The 19,754-nt window shown below is 43.4% G+C and overlaps 1 protein-coding gene across 1 annotated transcript in view; it reads left to right on the forward strand.

Moving 5' to 3' along the window:
* Positions 1 to 711: 711 nt before the first annotated feature.
* The window catches only part of GAREM1 (GRB2 associated regulator of MAPK1 subtype 1), a 99,730-nt gene continuing 80,687 nt past the window's right edge, over positions 712 to 19,754 (forward strand). Inside the window, exon 1 of the mRNA XM_034063593.1 lies at positions 712 to 1,045. Within this exon, the coding sequence (XP_033919484.1) occupies positions 925 to 1,045 (121 nt within the window). The 5' untranslated portion in view covers positions 712 to 924. The remainder of the gene's footprint in view (positions 1,046 to 19,754) is intronic.

Here is a 19,754-nt window from a genome sequence, read left to right on the forward strand (position 1 = left end):
ACAACCTGTGCCAGTGTGTCGCCATCCTCACAGTAAAGAATGTCTTCCTTATATCAAACCTAAATCTACCCACTTCCAGTTTAAATCTATTCCCCCTTGTCCTATCCCTCCATGCCCTTTTAAAAAGTCCCTCTTCAGGTTTCTTGTAGGCCCCCTTTAGGCACTCGAAGGCTGTTATAGGGTCTTCTCCAGGTGGAACAAGCCCAGCTCTCTCAGCCTGTGCTCACAGAAGACTGTGAAGACATAAACAGTGCAAAGACACTCAACCCACTTGCTGAAGACTGCTTTAATGAACGAAGCGAGACATTTTATCTCCAAGCTGCAAACGCGCAGCGGACGAACCCCCCATCCCTTTCTGCAGTGAAGCAGCCCCTATAAACCCCTGTGCTCCGAGGGATGCCCGTCCCCAGCCTGTGTCCGCAGGCACGGACGGGGCCACCTGCGGCGCTGCGCGGCGGCGCTGTCCGTGCTGCAGGTCGGGCAGCGGTCGGAGGGTGGAGTGAGAGGGACAGGCTTGTCGGCGGCGGCGCTCCGGGCCGGGCGGGCTGCCCGGCACTTTCCTTTTCGGCGCGGGGAGGAGCGGCAGCTGCGCAGGCGTTGCTCGCACCCTGTTGATTAGTCAGTGCTGGGATGGCGCTTCCTGGGCCAGGCGCGGCGGCGGGCGGCCCCAGCCGGTCCCGGGGGGCGGCGGGAGCAGCAGCAGCAGCACCAGCAGCCGCAGCAGCAGCAGCAGCCCAGCGGGCCTCCCCTTCTGCCTAGCCCGGCATGTCCCGGGTTGGCCGGCGCTGAGCGAGGCGGGCTCCCTCCCTCCGTCCTTCCCTCCGTTCCCCTGCCCGCTGCCTGAAGCCCCTCCGGGTGGGAGCACCCCGCCAGCGCTGTCTGCCTGCCTCCCCCTTCTCTCCTTCCCCACCCCGGGCCGGGAAGATGGACCCCGGCCCGCCGCTGGGCTGCAGCCTCAAGGACATGAAGTGGAGCGCTGTGGCCGTTCCCCTGGACCTGCTCGTCAGCACCTACCGGCTCCCGCAGATCGCCCGGCTGGACAGCGGTGCGTGGGGCGGCGGGCGGCCGGGGGGCTCTGCGGGATGGGCCGGGCGGGAGGGCACCGGGCGCCGCTCCTGGGGCCGGCTGACAGAGCCCCCGCGGCACCCGCTTTCCTCGGCGGCTTCACCTCCCGAGCGGTGCTTACACCGACATCTGCCGCTGCCGGGTGCCGGTGCAAGGCTTCGACCCGCATCGGAGTCCGTGCGGTGCTTTGCACCAGAATACCTGGGTAATATCCCCTTTACCGTGTGTCCCCAGGGGAGCTCGGTGCAGCCTGTTTGCTGTCAGCTGCCCACCGAGGAAGGTCTTCACAGTCTTAAGTGAAAGCGTGGAGGAGCATTTTCAGTACTAGAGAGCCAGTGCTGTGATGAGGTGATGCTGTACCAAGGCCAAATAAGAAGGAGTATTCAGTAGTCCGAGTAGGCTAAATGCCATATGCTATGCCTCACAAAAAAAAGCCACGGATTTGTAAAAAGAGGAGTAAAGTGAGGAGCCTTTATGGTTTCCAGATAACTTTTTATTACTGCTCACTTGGGTGTTCACCTGCCGTTTCCAAGTGTGCAGCTTTTTGTTTACTCCAGGAAATCAGAAACAAGTCTGGCAGAATAGCTGTGACAGCGTTTTACCTTTCCTAGATACGTGTCTTAGAAAGCAACATGTCAGCACAGAGAACAGGGGGGAAAGGGAATTTCTTATAAAGGCACAGACAGCTGCTTTATAATTGCGTGTGTGTGCATTGCGTGGTAGCGCCATGAAAACTAACTCCCCCGTCTCTAAGGGAATGCAGGAGATAACCCATAAATCAGGGACAAAAAGTGCAGGGTTTTTAATTTCCCAATTTATGAAGTTACGTTGTACTTACGAGGTGTAATAGAGCAGATCACTCATAAAGTTTTGTCTCGGTTTGAAAAGTTGAAAAGGAGCACAGGCATCATCCTCTGTGACTCCTGGTGTGCAGATCAAGACCAGGATTGGTTTGTTACTTAACTGCAGTTCCCATAATCCAGTGATGATTCAAGCTGGGGCTTTTTTGACTTTGTCCCTTAATTACGCAGTACTTTTCCAATCCCTTGTAGTGCTTCCTCAGAGCTGGCACTCAGAAACAGGTTAAAGAAAAGCCTCTTTGCCTTTTTAACTGCAGCTGGCTGTTTTTCATACTGTGGAATGTATATATTGTCCTGTGAGAGTGGCAAAGCTGGTATGTTAAGGAGTTCCTCGTGGTAATACCTTCTGTCACTAGAAACAGCTAAGATGGCCTCCAGTCACTGCACTTAAGGCTGTCAATTTACTTGAGATTCCTGGCAGTGATTCAGGCTTTAACAGGATGTATGTATTGATGATTTACTAATTTCCCTCTCTCTCTGTTACACTTCCCAGTCTTCTTACTCCTCTTGTCTTGCTTCACTGGAAGAGACCTGAAAGAGCTTTGTGGATAAAGTTTATGGGGTTTGAAGCAAGTAATTTGGGGGTTTTTGGTCTTGTGTCAGACCTGGTGATGGGAATATCCTGTAAGTGTCAGGGAAACGAAGATGTGTGTTTTGTGCAAAGGCTTTTTTGTCCCATGTGTCACACTTAGAGCATATACACAGGCAAGTGGATGTAGTAAACAGACCTGAGGTCTTTTGCCTATGTCCTGAGATGGCCAGACATGAGGCAGCTGTTGGTGTAGGTGCCCTGAGAGTAATGGTTCAGCCCCACACTAAACCCTGAGAGAAGGCAGGCTCAGGTACAGCACTGCGCTAAGGGCTTTGGGTTGGAGCTGGTGGAGGTCTGGCCAGTTCAGCATGCAAGCAGAGGCTTGTGGGTCTGCTTTACCTACTCCTATGGATGTACCTTTTGACTTCTGGGGCTACTGATGGCAGACAGATCAATATTGCATAAAGAAAGCAGACGCCGTACTTGTGGTGGTACCAAGAGAACACTTTTCTGTTTCCAGAGGAGGCTGTCTGGGAACACAACCATCAATTGGTGCATAGCTTCTTAAAACAGGAAAGCTGGGAATGTGCTGTGTTTGCAGAACTGACTGGAGCACCTGCTGTCCTGGGATCATTGCTCTGTATCCCTGTCTTTGTCTTGAAAACCTAAGTGAAGTTCTGTCAGAGAATTCTTCATGTAATGCTGAAGAAAACAAATGCAGAGTCAATCGCAATGTGTGTCATTCAGTGCTGAGGAAGTTTAAGGCTACCTCTGTTAAAGTAGTGTCTTGTGTGTCAGGTACTCATGGATGTGCCAGGGTTCAGTTGCATTGATATGGCTTTGCCTCCTCTTCAGGTGCTGAATTCCTCTCCAGATCAGTGGAAGCTGCGTGTGTTCTGTGCTGCTGGAAATCAAACCACCTGTAGATGTCTGTCTTCAGTCACCTTCTGGTTTTATGGGTGGCTTCTATCTGTAGTTGTGAGTTGTTTCTAGGCTGGTTGTTTCAGGCATCATGAGTGTTGGTGAAAACCAGAATACATTCCTTCTGGAAGAGCAGAGTGTAGAAGAGGAGATGCATCTTCTTCACGGTAACAGTCTCACTGTGTGGTTTCTACGTTTCTTAATGGCATTTAGCATTCAGTAGGTAATGCTCTTAGATGATGCCCACACAAGATCTCCAGGTTTTTACTTTTACTTCACCTTTTGGTTTGCAGGGAGAGAATGGGTATGGTGAATGCAGTTTTATTCTTCCGAGTTTGGATGTAGAGCTCCTGGAAAATGCCCTAAAGTAGTTCAGTTTGATGTTTTTGACAGTATGAAGTTATGAAATATTTATGTACACTAAATTTGGTCCTCTGATAAGAACGGAGAGTTTTTGTGATGGTATGGGAGGAAGTAATCTGTTGTTACATCAAGATATAGTTGGAAGTATTTAGGCATCAGTGCCTACCTTATCCATCTAGAAATAATAAACATGTCATCTTCTGTTTTTTCACATGAAATTTTAAGGTGGTTTAGTTGTGTTCCAGGTTATGCTTTTGGATGCTGTTAAGTAATCAAGATTTGTTTTAGTCTGTTCATGTGTTTAATATTTTGCTGGTGAATATTATTATATTAACTGAACAAAATACTTGGTGGGGGGGAGGGGAAGCTGTCACTTGAGAGGAAGCAAATGTTTTTTCTTTTTTTTCCCCAACATACAAAACGGCTTAAATACCTCTAGAGGATAACTCAAATACAAAACTGCTGAAAGAGTGCTAAACACCATGTCAAAGAAACTTGAATGGGCTTTATTTCATGCTGCGGAGTTCACCGAGTGGGTTGTTTCAGATGAAAAGAAGCAAGGAGGAAGCTTTGTGCTGTGTTTCTCCTGTCCTCGCCCCCTGCCATCCTGATGTGCATTGTCACAGCTGAATCCCACCCTAGTGACATGGAGAGGTTGTGGGTGGGTGAAGTGGGGAAAAGATTTCGCTCTGGGAACCCGCAGCAGAAAGACCTCTTATCAGAGTGTCGTTGTTGCACCAGGGCAAAAGGTGAGCGTTGGTGGTCTCTGGGAAAACTTGGATGCATGGGAGGGTTCAGGTCATCGGCAGAAAAGGCTAATAGCAAAGCGGTGACTGTATCTTGTTAGTGCTTGAGACTGTGCTGTGTGTGGTTATCTCAGGACTTTACATTTCTGGTACTTGCATTTCTAGGGATAATTTTGGAGGGTAGAAGAGAAATGTTGCCAGGCTCAAGATCAGGAAAATACTATTTTGCATAGAGCTTCAGGCCAAGCTTTTTCTTGTAAGCTCACTGCTTCCTTCTGTTGTCTGTTGTGCTTTTTCTTAGCTGAACTCTGCCTCAGCTGCTGTTGCTGTGCTTCCACAAATAAAGAACAGTCTTTGCAAGTAGGTAGTTCTCACACGTGGATTGGGTATGAACTGGAAGAGTTCACAGAAGTTCTTAGCTTGTGTACAAAGACTGTAGTTTCTAGGATTGAGAGGGCATGTGGTCCTCTGATTTTCCTCTTTTTCCACAACATGTTTATACATGCTCTAAATCAAAAGAAGATCTTATGGTAACAGATGCTCTTGGGATCAAACATAGTAGCCCTTATCCCCAGCTTGTAGAGAAGTGATTCCCTGCTATGCATGTTGGGGAAATCATGCTGAACTTTTCAGGAAGGGAGACCATGGATCATGGTGAGCCACAGAGACTCCAAAGGAAATTCTTCTCTATGCATTGTAAATGTGTGGTTGCTGTAAGATGAAATGGCAGAATTAGCGGCTGTAAAGAAAGGAAAACCCTATAAAATAGGTAACAAAGTTAAAGGGTGATTTCTTCTTTCTTGCCCCTGAGTGAGCTCTTGTGAGTACCAGCAATGGGTGGATGGTGAGTTCATGCTGCTATTGCTCCTGGGAATCAAGAGATATTCTTACTTACTTTAGTTCAGGTTCTCTTTTGGTTTTTTTTCCTCTCTCATTTCAGAACCTTTCATGGTGACGTACATCTACCCCAGTCACATTCAGAGGACTATTGTTCCATGCAGCACATTACTGTAGGGCTTATTCCGGTTCCAAATATCTGTAAACCAAGCACCCTTGCAGCTTATCAGAGAACATCATACTCAATAGAACACAGTGTCTGTGTACATAGTGAAGATTTCTTGTTGCGCCACTCCACAAATGTGGGTTATCTGTGCAGCTGAACAATACTTTGAAATGACAAAGAGACTTATGCTTTTAAGGTCTGAATGCTGCTGCCCGTGCTTTAATTGTCTTGAATGACCTCTTTCTTTTGAGAAGCTAGTGCAGGGTATCTCAGTAGTCTGCTATTGAATAAATCTTTCAAAAGGAATCACGTGGGGGTAGGGCAAAGCTTTTGAGTGGACCAAGAAAGAGGTTTCAGATATGCTCAGACCCTGAGCAATGGTCATGATCTGATTTCTTGCTTTAGGTGTGGCCCTGTGTTCTAAACTGTGGTGTAGTAGATGAGAGTTCTTGCAGATGGGGCAGATGGGCAAGTGCTTCCTTCTCATTCAAAGGCAAAAATCCTTGAGATTGTATCCACGTGGCTTGATTTCTGTCTTAAGTGCTGAGCAGCTTTGAAAATCCAACTCTTTATACTTACGTCTTCTGCCATTAGAGTGTGATCTCAGAAGCATCTCCTCCTTGCTTCCTCTTCTTTCCTCCTTTACCTTGTGGTCTGCTATTTCTATCAAGACAATTGAATGAAAAAGCAATTGACAGGTTGCCACTAACCACTGCTCCTGGCTTTTTGTTTTCATTGGTTTTGGTTCTATTTTTCTTTTCCCCTGCTGGCAGAGTTGTGTTCCAGGAAATTCTACTGAAAAAGCTTTTAATTCATTTAAAATCTGCAGCTACCAAATGGTGTCTGGGAAGATTATAGTGCCCTCCTGGAGATGGAGGCTAGTAACTTGGGAACACCTATTCTCAACACCTATTCTTATATTCCTGGGAGTTTCTGCCTCCAGTGAGGCAGAAAAAGTTCAGCAGCATACCTGGTTTACACCCCAAGTTCCATGATTCTTTTCAGCTGCTTTCATGTTTGGCAATGATTTAACGTACAATAGTGTGTGTTATGTGTTCTTTAACCACTATGCCCTTTGCGCTGCACTGGACCCCTGGTAGTGCGGTAGCGCTGCTAAGATGCAAAACAGTTTTCTTGCTCTTGTTTCTTACGTACTTAATAAATGTTCATATTCTTCCATATTTCTATCTGCCATTCTTTTCTGCATAGTGCCAGTGCTCACTATGGGGCACAGTGCCCATAGTGTGTGACCCATTCTTTCTCACACGAAGAGTGTGGCTCTTTGTTTCTCTTTCTAAAGTTAGGTGAAGCCCTTGTGTACATACCTGGACAAACTTCCTGGATAATTCTGTAGCTTGAGTATTGGAAAGTGAAAATACCTTAGTCTTTTCTTAACTGGAATTCGAGTGCTTTAACTTTAAATCCATGGATAAATTCCTAGATGAAGCTTAGTGCCTTGGCTTTTTTTTTTCTGCCCCCCCCCCCCCTTAATTTAAAATTATTCATTACATGTAGCTTTCGGATAAGACACAAGACATACATAAAATGAAAAGAATTAAGGTGTTTTGAGCAGCTAGTAAAACCCTTAATCTTAAACCAGATGTGGTGTGATGAATCATATGCTACTGTTGCAAGATACAGTAGTAAGGAATGGTACAAGTCTAACACAGGAAAGAAGGGTTTTGTTGTTCTGTACTTTGTCTGTAAGTGCTGTTCTGGAACTAGGTGTTCCTGGCTTCTGTGATTATGTGAATTGGCACTCCCTGTAATAGCCCAGCAAAGGCAACTCCAGGGAGTATGCCAAGATGAAGTGCTGGAGGGTGTTGGACAGCGTTGTCTGGTGCTCCAGGATTAGATGGAAGTTGTGGGAAGAGCTACAGCGTGTTCCAGTCATTCCAGTGGTGGTTTGTCAGCAGCAAAGGGTATGGGTGTTGCTGTATTTCCTTTTGGCATTAGGAGTAACAAGTTGGTTGGATTATGGCAGCTTAAGTCTCTCCCCTATAGGAAAATACTCATCATCTTAATGTGGATTGCATATGACTCAAAACCAACCTTCATAAAACGCAGTCAGCCAATATTTCAAGTCTGAAATTTTTGCTTTTAATGGTGCTTCCCTTTGGAGCAACTTTCATGTAGCATTTGTGGTCTGTGATTTTTTTTTTCATACCATTTACAGTATGAAAAGCTTGTGGAACTAACTGTACTGTACCTCTACCTATAAGCCAGAACTGCTAATCTGAAGGCCTGGTACAGAAATGTAGAATTGAGATGTGTAAGCAGATTGAAGAGTGTGTCTTTCCTGACAATCAGGGCCATGTCTGCTTTGCAGGCTCTGTGATGATGTGCATGTTGGCATAAAACTGCTAATAGCACAGCTTTGCCAGGGCACCTGCATGCTTGGCTGAGGCATTGCATCAGAAAGAATAGCTTCTCTGTCTCAAGATCTCCTGTACTGCTGCTGCATGGTGTATCGCCCCATTAGGCTTGTTGCTGCAGGGTAGAAATGTCTTCCTGAGGCTTTGGAGTCCATCCTCTTCATCCTGAAGTTTGTTTTGCCTTTCAGTTTGTGCAAAGGAATGATCAGAAACTTGGTGTGTAGAAAGAGATCAGTGCATTGTGTTTTGGGGAGGTGGTGTGGGGAAGGAGGTAAGTGCATTTAGCAGTTAAACACCAATAGCAGTGGCTGACTGTATGTGGGAGAAATGAGCATAGAGATGTTATACAGGTTGCAGATGGGGAGCAAGAATTGCCAGATCGTACAGACATTCACAGGCCCAGTCTGTGCGGGGGGAGATGCTCCTGAGCCTGCAGAATGGACACAGGGTGTCTGGATCAAGCCATGATGCACACATGAAGTGTTCACTGCCAGAACTGTGGGTTCAGAGGGCTGCAGCATATGCATGACCCAGCAAGCGCTGATGCGCTCTCAGCAGAGGAATGGATGGTGGTTTTACCAGGAGAAGCAGCAAAGTTTTTTGTAGCGGGGAAGGTCACTTGGAGCTTCTTGGAGGCACAAACCTCCAGGAAATACAAAATTGTTTGGAAAGCACTCTTTTTGTTTGAAAAGCACTCTTCATGTTTGTCGTCTCTTTCTTTCCTGGGTTGTAACTAACTGGTGCAGGCTGTAATCAAGGGAGAACTCAGACTTCTGAGTGTTTCCTTGGCCTGTGACATGTCACTGAGCTCCTAAAGAGAACCAAGGGTAAACATTTGCATATGGCATTGGAGGCTGGAAGATGCCTGAGAGCTCAGCCCGATGAAGCTGATACTGGAATTGCCTCATGCTAGGGCATGCCTTAGTGACTCAAAGGTAAACATTATGTAAAACACAACCTGCTTCAATTGAATTTGTGAAATGAACAGGGGAAACTGTTCTGGCGAAGTGGAGGTGATGGTAGGGAAGTTGGGGAGTTTCTCCTTACAGTCAGAGCTGGGGGAGTGGGGGAAAAAAGCTGAGTAAGGGACTAAAAATCCACTTTCACAGGCCAGTGTGCATCACATCCTGCTCTGCGTGCTGTCTGTGAGCCTTTGTGGCAGCGCATGTACCTGGTGTGGGTGAGGACATAGCTCAGTGAGCAACGTGTTTCCAGGGAAGGAGATGGGAGAGCACCATCCAAGTGCAGTGCAGGAGTGTGCATCCTCTGAAGGTTAAGTGTTGGATACAAGTTCCTTTCTGGAAACAGGGTATGGGCTAATTGGAGAGAGTCTAGAGTTTAACCATCCTACGGTGCTCTTACTCACTCTGACCTGAAGGGAGAGACACTGTGCCCAAGACTGACCTGAGGATACTAGCAAAGGAAGGTTCCTGTGTGTATCCTATGAACAGTCACTTCAAATTTAGGCCTGCTGGCCTTATCTGAGCATCCCCCCTTTTGTTGTGCTGCTTTGGCTGCTGCTGAGTGCTGAAGCAGGCTGGGTTGCCGGGCTAAAACATGGTTTGTAAGAGTCATACAGCCTAAGTACCTAGTTACTAAATTACTTCCAGGAACTGTTTCAAAGGAATTCACAGATGCTCAGATACCTCCTTTCATGTGTTTGTTTTTCTGTTTGCAGCTTCGTGTTGTTGGTGGTCCAACTGGCAATTTTATTTACTTGCCCCACTAAAAGCAGGCACTGACTGTTCTTGTGGCTTCCTGGCCACTGTTTTGGAGTTGAAAGAGGGAATATCAGGATGGGGAGATGAAGGAAACTTTCAGGAAGGGAAAGAAAAAAGCACATGTGCACAGACCTTTTCTTCATGTCCAGCTTTCCTTTTGTGTCTTTCAGTGGGTCCCTTTGGGGGGAGGGTTGGATTTGAGGAGCCCTTGGCTCCATTCTGTGTCATTCAGTTCATCCCCCAGGCTTCTCCTACACTTCTGGGCTTCTAGTAGGTGTTGCAAGTATCTGCAGTCATTTCCAAGGTCGCTCTAAAATGAAACACCCAGTACTGTCTAGCAGTAGCAGAATGGAGCAGTGCAAGGAGCTTCTGCTTTTGTTATCCTATCTTGCCTTCAGATAGGATAGCCCTTCCTTTCATCCCTTTCAGCATTATTGGCACATTGCTGTTGTGTTCTCGTCCTGTCCTCCAGCTTCTTACAGCTCCTGTGCAAACTCTGCTTCTCCTTCCCTCCATGCCCTCATCTTTTTTTCTCAGCTTAGAGGAAATCGGGTTTCTTGGACCAGACAGCAGCATGATGTTTGGCTGTGTTTGTAGCAGGAGTAACAGTGCATGTGCTACCAGAAGTGAGAAAAAAACAAGCAGGGAAAGTTATTACAGACACTTCTAGAAACTTGGAAGTTTCTGGTCACTAAAACAAGAAATCGGAATGACAGCTCATAGCTGTTGGAAGGAGACAGGTGTTCTGGGCTTCACTGCAGAGGGATGGTTTATATCAGCACAGATGACATGGGATCTCCCTCTGTGGAGTCTTACGCTTTGCTGTTGACATGCTGTTTTGTTTAACTTCAGTAAAGGGAGTTCTGCTGGCAGGACTTGGATGTGAATTAGTAGGCTTTGCATGTAATGCTTTCATTTGTCAGCCAGCAGTGACTGCTTGCTTGACAGTGAGTGGAGAGGCTGTGTATTTGTAAGAATAATAGTAACCCTCATGCATTTGTTATACGATGTGACTAGCCAGAAGGAGAATCTTATGTGTATTCCTTGCTGGAAGACTGGTTTCCAAAACGTTATATTATTCCTGCTTCTTTCTTAAGTTTTGTTCAGGCTTCTATTTATTAAAAGGTCAAAATACCCTTTTTCATCTTTGAAGGGGGCCATAATCACACAAACAGATCTTGTCCAAGATCTTATCTGAGTTTCATTTATATAATTTCATTGTAATCAGACTTTTTTCTGTCTTGGTATCTGAATAGGAAGCTACATTATACTCATAGCAGGAAAATATAGCAAGCATCAGTATGTGTGTGATTCAGAAACATGATAAGGTTCCATAATGAAAATATGAAATGTGACTAGTTACACGTGCATGTTATTGCAGTCACTGAGCCCAGGATGTGGCGGCTGTAGACAAACAGTAAGGCTGCAACACACTGCAGCTGAATGTAGGGCACACTAGAGTAAAAGATCATTTCTGCAGCATGTTTTATTGGTTGCATTGTCAGATATCATTTGGGTTCTTGTCAATGTCTAACAGTATCTTGAAACCATATGGCCTGTGGGCAAAGATAAATGTGACCTCAAGGGGAAAGTGAGGCATGATGGGCTTTTCTTCACTGTGTTGTGTATACTGCTCCCTGAAAGTAGCTCTCCTCTGCAGAGGAGGGGTTTGGTCTTTCTGTGTGTTCTTGCAATGATAAAGATATTATGAAGGGGATGTTGTTCATTTATCCCTTGTGTTTTATTGAAAATAAAGCATTCTTTTTATACCTTTCAGTTTAAGTTTCTGTGAAACAATGGAAATGCATTGTATTCAGGATTAGAACTGTTCTTGATAGGAAATTAATGAGGTGCACCTTTGATTGCATTCCTTTTGTTAGTATTTCCATATTGCTAATACACTTTTACTGTACCAGGATGTAACCAAACCAAACAGGTGCCTAATTACAGTCAAACATCCAGTATCTTTGCGCACATATGCAGTCAGCCCGCGTTTGAAGAGGTATTATCCTCTTATTAGTGATACTTGAATTTTTCCTGGTTGAACAGAAGAGGAAAGAAATACATAGTTAAAATGCAAAGGCAATGGCAGCCCCAACAAGCGGGTGCCATGCATGCCACAGTCAGTGCCTGTGTGGTCTATGAGGGTATGGGGAGATGGGCCAGGCCGCTGGGCAAGAAGCCAGGTAGCAACCCAGCTTCAGAGCAGAGCTGAACTTTTGCTCCCTTCCAGCTGATTTTATCCCATCCTTCACCCAGGCTGCAGAAAAATCAGAGGCAAGTTAAAGTGTAATGATGAGTTCTCCTAAAGCCAAGGAAAACCATGCTTGAGCAGCTCCTGTATTTGGGCTACTTCATTTTTAACTGGGAGCTAGTCCAAGATGCCCCAAGTTCAAACAGGGATCACTGCTGTGCAACACAAAGCGGCATAGTGTCTCTTTAGGACTTCGGATATATAATGAAAGGATTGAGCATGTTTACTTGAGTACTATTTTAAAATATCATCCAATTATAAATAACTGTCAGTGAGAGCTCCTTAGCTCTTAGGCTCTTCCCAGGAAAAGGCTGAATGAATAGGCTGCTTTTCTGTCTGCCAGGGCAATCTAGAATCAAGTTCTAGGCCTTAAATATGTGAGGTTGGTAGGGTTAAAATTTTATTCATTGGCATCCTGAATCTGGGAGCTTCAGCCAGACCTCCCTGACCAGAGTTCCAACCATTGGTCGTGGAAGAGATGACTTCTGCAGCAGCTAAGGTGCGCAGCCACCTCTGGTTGTATTAATTAAAGCAGCCATTCTGTATCTGTGCTTGGAAATAAATAGGAAGCCAGTAAAAGCATGTAGAGCAATGATAAATTATGATCTCGCACCTCTTAAGTATTAGGTTTCCCTAACTAGGCACCTGATGCTTATCAGGCACTTGGAAGTGTATTCTCCAGTGGACCTCACTATATTTATAGGTGGATCTGAGCAGGAGCTTTCTAGCATGAGGAATTCTTGCCTCTAATGAAAGAAAACCTTGGCTCTCTTAATGAAGTATTTAAACAAGCTGATTTGGATGGCAGCAGGCTGCTCAGAAGTCTCATTAATGCTGTGTTTTTCGTTTGGTTTGTGCTGTGCTGTCATTCTCTTTATCCATACCTATCAGACTGCTTAGGAAAGCTACTTGCTATTTGGATTCCTCATTTCTAAACCTGATGCCTAAATTGCAAAGTGTATTTAAATACTTCACAATTCTTCTTTTTATTTTCTCCCATGTCTTTGGTCATCAGAATTCAAAATGGGAAATAAACTACACATGAGACAACAAGCATAAAGAATTTCTTTCTCTCCCTCTCTATGGTAACACTAAACTAGGCTGGAACCTCTCTTATATGCACTTAAAAGTTATTTAGCTTTCTCCTTCTCAGTATTTCTAAACTGTGATCATTTTAAGCATAGTTAAACTTAGTGTTCTCTACTGTTATTCTTAAAGCTTCAGATTTGTGATCATAGGTGACTTCAAAACCCCAAAACTTTCTTCCATAAGAATCCCAGTTTTCAATTAACTGAGTAATTAGGTGATTTTTTTTTTCTTCAAATAGAATATACCATGGTAAGTAGTTGGCACTCTTGAACATGTTGCAGGGTATTGGAGTAGTTTAAAGAATTGCTGAGACTTTCTAGGATTATTAGTAACCATGGTGACTCTTCGGTTGGGTCAGTCTTACAGCTAAATCTGTTGTGAGGATACAGCAAATCTGCACTTACATCTGATTGATGTTCAGCATTAATAAGAAGAGTAATTGTGATAACAGCAGAAAGTTCCCATGTTTTGGAATGCAAATATTAAGATGTTGCAGTGAGTGTGGCTTTTCTTCCCCCTGTGTGGAGGTGGAGAGCAGTCTGTGTAGAAAGATGTGTTTTGACTTGTTTGGCTTGAGTTCATAAAAAATAACGTTTCTCATTCTGGGATGTTTGTTCTGAAGGCTTGAAACAAACAAACAAAGCTCAATGAAGTCTGTGTTGTTACTTCTTTTTGTTTGTTTTTTAACTTTCACTGGTTTTCTTGTGAACACAAAGAAAGCAAGATGCCAAGATTCAAACTGAGATTGTTACAGTCAGCATATATAGAACATATACCATCAGTGGCAGTGGCACCAGAATTCCACTTAGTGTTTATTTAAAGTGTTTGTGATCCTGTTCCCTCCAGTAGGTCAAACAGGTTTTTTCTGAGGACTCACTGAGGTGCTGTCTGGATGTGTTTGCAGCTAGAGAAAAGTTTGTCTTGGAGCAAACTGGAGTTTTCAGTGGATTAATCTGCCCCATAGCCTTGTAGCAAGATTATGGTTTATATTGATTTGTTGCAATAGTACTGGTAGATCCAGTCATTCCAATAGCAAAATGCTAATCCTAAAGAAATAAATATGTTTTTCCTCCTGGCAGACATAAAAAGAATAGGGGGATGGGAGTCTCTACTCTCTCTGATAGGTATTAGTGGGTGATAGCTTGAGTTCAGCATCGGTTGGATTGAAGCAATTTGATTGTATCAGGCTTTTGCAGAGGGATTGTAAATTGCAGAAGTAAAGCCTTATCTGTTTTTCTTGATTGTGAAATATTTAGTGGTTACCCAGAGCAAGGTTTGATCACAGTACTGTGAGGCTGAAGGATTATATCAATGCACAAAGTACCACAAACAGTGATGTTAGGCAATCTGAGAGTGATGCTGCCCTTTCCCCTTCCTTGCAAAGCAGATAGTCAGTGAAGCAAACTGGATGCTCTGTTGTTCAGACATGACTGAAAATTGTCGCAGCATGGCCAAATGTAGTTGTTGGCCAACAACAGTTGTGTTTCATCTTGGGAGAAAGGTGTACAGTGGGAGAGGCTTAATTTTAGATACACTGTTTCTTGGGTAGATGCATCTTGCCCAGCTCTTCTGAAGCTGAGAGAAGATTCAGTGTCTCCCTGCACCATCCAAGGCTGAGACAAGTATGGTTGCTGCTAACATGCCATGGTGCATATGGGCAGTTTTGGGCAGCTGAGGGTCTCAGTCTGGCCTGGACAGGGTTGGGTGATTTTCCTGTTTCCTACTTGGTCTCTGCAGCAAAGTACCCAAAGAGGTGGTCAGTACCCTTGGTGAGTTTGTGAGGCACAGCCTGAGCTGTCTTTGATGCCTCTGCTCTCCAGCGTTTCAAATAAAAATGTATTTAAAAAATAAAAAAGGGACTTTGTTTTTTTTTTAACACCTTTTGTAATGAAAAAATCAATTCTGAAGACCAGCTAGTTGAATCTTAATTTGAAAGACAGCACACAGTGCTTTCAACTAATTTTGCCTGATCTTCCCTGCTTCAGTTGTGACTTTTCCCCTTTTTTTGTTTTTGGCAAAGGAAGGAAGAATGTAAGTCATCTTAAAATAAAAATGAGTATGAATCTGTATGCTGCTAGGGGAAGCCTTTCATCCACTGAAAGATGTGGAGTCTGTGCAGCTGATAGAAGGTCAAGTCTGTATTACTTTGGATTTCCTGGAGAGGGTTATTTGATTGCAGTTTCAGTCATGACAGAAACACTGGTTGATCCAGATAATAGGAACCAACACGAATGTGCTGCAGGAATGGAACAATTAAACAGAAGCACATACTTAAGTCTACTCAGGAGATTGTTTGAGAAGGGAGAAGGGAAAATGAAAGGTGAGGTCGATTATTAATAGTCCTGCAATTTTTATTCCAGATCTTTGTGTTGTAAGATCCAGAAGCTGTGTAGCTGGGGGACAGAGCACTTTGCTTTCATCTTTTCCACTGTGTTCAGATACACAGTCAGATGAGACCATTGGCTTTCCTAATGAATCTGCCCACTTTAAAAATTTAGTGCACAACATTTTATAGCCCTGAGGTGTTTAAATTTTAACGTGGGTTGAGTTTGTTCTGGTTGATTTTTTTTCCTCTTCCATTTTGCTCCGAGAAATGACAATATTTACCCTTTAAACTCACTTAGTAGTCTTTATTACACTTTGCGTGATACACCCCAATGGATGTTCTTTTACTTTTCTTTAAACAAGGAAGTTCATCTGATCAGCTAGATCTGTTATTTTTATCAACAATTTTTTGTGCATATATGGAATTGATAGAGTGAGACTGATAACATGGAGGGGCTTTCAAAGCAGGCTTTTCCTCCGTGGTAGTAGTGTTTTCTACAGTTACATGCTCTTTTTACTTCTCTTCTCTTAGGCATTTTACACAATAGTAACTCTTCCAAGCATCTGTTCAGTTATAGAGATTTAAAAAAACAAATAAGCAACAAAACACCATAAAAGTTTCAATTCTTGTAGACTCAGTGTTCATAATGTTGCTACGAGTGGGGTTCTTCATGTAATAACAATATTTATGGGGGTTTCTTTTGTTGAGGAATTTCACAAGGACGTGATTTTTTTTTTTCCTATCCAAATTCCTGTCAATACTTCGAACTGGAAAATGTAAATGTTGTTCTCCTCCTAATGAACTTTTTCCTTCTGACCTGCATCATAGACCAATGTGAGTTTAATTTTTGCAGAAGAAATAGCACTGGGGAACTGAACGGCTCATTTGACTCAGTAACCAAGTACAGTGCCAAAGCTTAAGCAAGCGAACCACCTTGATTCAATATTTATTAGTCTTTGACATTCATTGAGGTATGTCTCTATAGATAAATACCCAACAGACACTCTGGAGTATGATGCAACATGCAGAAGCCAAAAGGTTTTGCTTCTTTCCTTTACTTTTTCTCAGAGGTCACATAGAAGTCGTAATGAGGAGAGGTTGCATGACCCACTAAATAATAATGAAATATAATAAACTGCCCTAATTTGAGTATTCAGATTTAACAAGAACTTTGCGTTTCTTCCTCCAAAATCTAAATTCCAAACTCAGCGTTATAAAAGGAGAAAGCCTTAAGTGTTAGTGAAATGATCGGTAGGAGCGGAGGCACATGTTCTGCCAGTGATACACTGCTGCAATAACATGACAAAGTACTGGAAGTGAAGGATGTCATGTTGATAGCAGTGTGGTATATGGGAAGTCTGATGGAAGCTGTCCTGTGCACTGTTGCATTTTCAGTCTGCCTGAAACAGCAAAACCTCTCAGTAGCTTTAGATGAAGACTGTGCTTCCAAGGGGAAAAGGGTATTTGCTCACTTGTTTTTTAACTCCGCTTGATGACTGCTGCGGTCAGATGGTCATGTATGATAGCACTGCAGGTATTTGATTAACCAATAGAATACAGTAAGTTTGTCTTCTATTGAGTTGTCACATAGTGATTTCATTTCTTTTCCATTGCAGATATTAAAACCAGAGAAAGCTATTTAGCAACACAGTCTTGTCCCCTAAGTAAAAGAATTAATTCTGCTCTTTGAATTCAGACTCAAATAAAAAGAAAAGCCTCAAAAATACTGGAAAACTGATTACTTGAAATTCTCTTCCAGTAGCCTATTGTCTATGCAGTTTGGGTTCTTTTTGTGTATGTTTTTCAAAGAACTTGTGCTCTTACTGACATGAAAGTGACATACTCAGTGCAATGCTTCTTGAGTGCTAATTATGTTTCCATGTGTCCCTGTGTCAAATGAGACCAAATTGAAGTTAACAGTGAAAAACCTTTGTGATGCAGTCCAGCGTACATCTTCATCTTCTTTGGCTTACTTGTTTTGTATAGAACAAGAAGTTGAAGTCTGCTGGGTTTTTTTTTGTGGATGGTTACACCTTGTTTTTTGTTGTCTTGTATTTCAAGAGATCAGAAGTCCAAAGAACTGGCTGAACAAGAATCAAAATTTGAGGAGCTGCTTGAAGACTGTATAAAGCATGAGCCCACTAGTGAAAGCAAACAGAGATTCCCAGATAAGAATGGCCTTGAGTTATGCTTGATTTTTGTTTTATTTTTTTCAAAGGCAAAAGGATGCAGTGATACATAGCCTGGTTTCAACACCTGGCGATACCACAAAGCCTACCTTGGAAAAGCTTACAGGTACCTGTAGTGCTCACAGACCTCCCAATGCCAAGGAGGCTGAAGTCTGTGTGTGCAGTGCCTGCAGTTAGTAGGTGCTTGCTGTACAAAACTGGGTAGTTTTGACCTGTGTATGGTCTCCTCAGGTGGGCTTTTTTGTCAGTGCTGGGCCCTGGTACCCCACTTTTAGTTTTTGTGCTGAGAGAAAGCTCTCGCTTTATTTTTTATCAGCTGTGAATCTTCCAGAAAGAAGAAAAATCAAACTTACCTTAGGGTGTTACCTGTGTGGGAGCTATGTGACTTGCAGATGTTTGTAGAAACACAAGTTTGCCTTTCCAAAACCAAGACAGCTTTTATTAGTTGGCTGATGTACAGTGTTGTAGGCTCCTTCTTTTGGAGTGGAAAAGCGGTGCTGGCATTTATATTTCTGCTAACACCATGACCTCCCTCTGACCTGAAACACCTCTTTGCACAGAGCCATTAAGTCCATAATACTGCTTTTTTTTCTTGTTTTTCATTTTTCTTTTTTTTTTTTTTTGTTAACAATAAAATACAACTTAATTTCATACTGCCTGGGGCTGTGCTTTGTTTTTCATGAGGTGGTAGGATAATGTGAAGGTGTCTCTTAATGCATGGCTTGGTCCTCAAACAGGGAAAGTTGAGTGAAGCTGCATACCCAGTGAAGCAGATACTGTGTGAGTAAGGCTCCTCGGTGCAATGATAGCATGATAAATAAGTAAGAACCTCACTTCTATTTTTTTTTCTGGTTTCTAATCGCTCTGCTTTCTCTTAGCTTCCAGTTGTTGTAAAATAAACCTTGGTTGCTGGTCTTCCCTTGTAAGGCTAGCCACATGCTGACAGTTCTTCCTAGTTATTTCACAGCAGACATGCCCACCTGACCAGACAGCCACTTCTTTTTCCTGAATTAACCCTTCATTCCTAGAAAATGTTAGTGCAAGCTCAACTGATAAAGTTGATGTTATTAATTTGTGTGGGTTTGTATGTACCTGGCTGAACACCCGCTGAAATGCCTTTTAATGTTGATGAGATTTTCTGATGTAATGCTACATTATGTGATTGTGAAACAATAGGTGGAATAATTAAACTGACCCCCTACTTAACCGACCAAGACAGGCTGGGTGATGCTCTTAATTGTACAGCATCTGCTACCTTGCATCCAGATGGTGTTCAAGCTTAATGAAAACACATGGCCTGTAGTCTTGATGCATTTTCCAGGGGTTTCTCAAGCATCTTCTTCACCAGCTATTTGACATCTTAAGTTTCTTGTGAGCTCCTAGCGCTTTTCTATAAACCTTTTTGTTCCAGGAAGAGCAAATCCTGCATGCTTGAACTGATATGCAAAGGACAGCATTAAGCTCACTTTACAGTCTTCTGTGATGAATGAGATGAGAGGAATGTCTCCATAGCCATCTTCCTGGCAGGAGGAGACGGTATCTAGTTCATCTGGCTTGTGTATGCTATCTGTTGCATTGCTGGAAGCTTGCATGTGACTTTTTCTCTTTCTCTGAATTGTTCATTACCTGCTATTATAATGTTTCCAGACGCAAAGCTTATGCTTTAAGGCAGTGATGCAAACTCCTAGGATGACAAAGTGTGTGGCATTATAAAGTATTTATATTCCTGTAGATCAGTGCTTATTTTTAGCAGTGTAGTTTTTGAGAGTAAATGAGTCATGTTGGTCTGCACATTTTGCAGTGGCTTGAATGTTAGTTTCTCAGTTAGTTTCTTAAAAGTTGAGTGGTTGGGTTTGGGGGGGATGACATGTTGTTGTTGTTTTGTGGTTTGGCTTGTTTTTTCTCATGTGATTTTTCTTTAGTGGTTGGTGGTGAAAACTCATTGATGTCATTGGCAAACCAGAATATGTAGAATCTGTGTGAATTTTCTTTCATGAACTGTAATGGGACACTGGGAAAAGGTTCTTTACTGAGAGGGTGGTCGGTCAAAGGAAAAGGCTTCCCAGGGAAGTGGCCGCAGCACCAAACCTGTCAGAGTTCAAGGAGCATCTGGACAATGCTCTTAGTCATACGGTTTAGTTTTAGATAGTCCTGTGAGGAACAGGGAGTTGGACTTGGTGATCCTTATGGATTCATGGAATCATAGACTAGTTGGTGTTGGAAAGGACCTTAAGATCATCCAGTTCCAACCCCCCTGCCATGGGCAGGGACACCTCACACTAAACTATATCACCCAGGCATCTGTCCAGC

Source organism: Melopsittacus undulatus, chromosome 1 (genome assembly GCF_012275295.1).
Source record: "Melopsittacus undulatus isolate bMelUnd1 chromosome 1, bMelUnd1.mat.Z, whole genome shotgun sequence".
In the NCBI taxonomy this organism is placed as follows: Eukaryota; Metazoa; Chordata; class Aves; order Psittaciformes; family Psittaculidae; genus Melopsittacus; species Melopsittacus undulatus.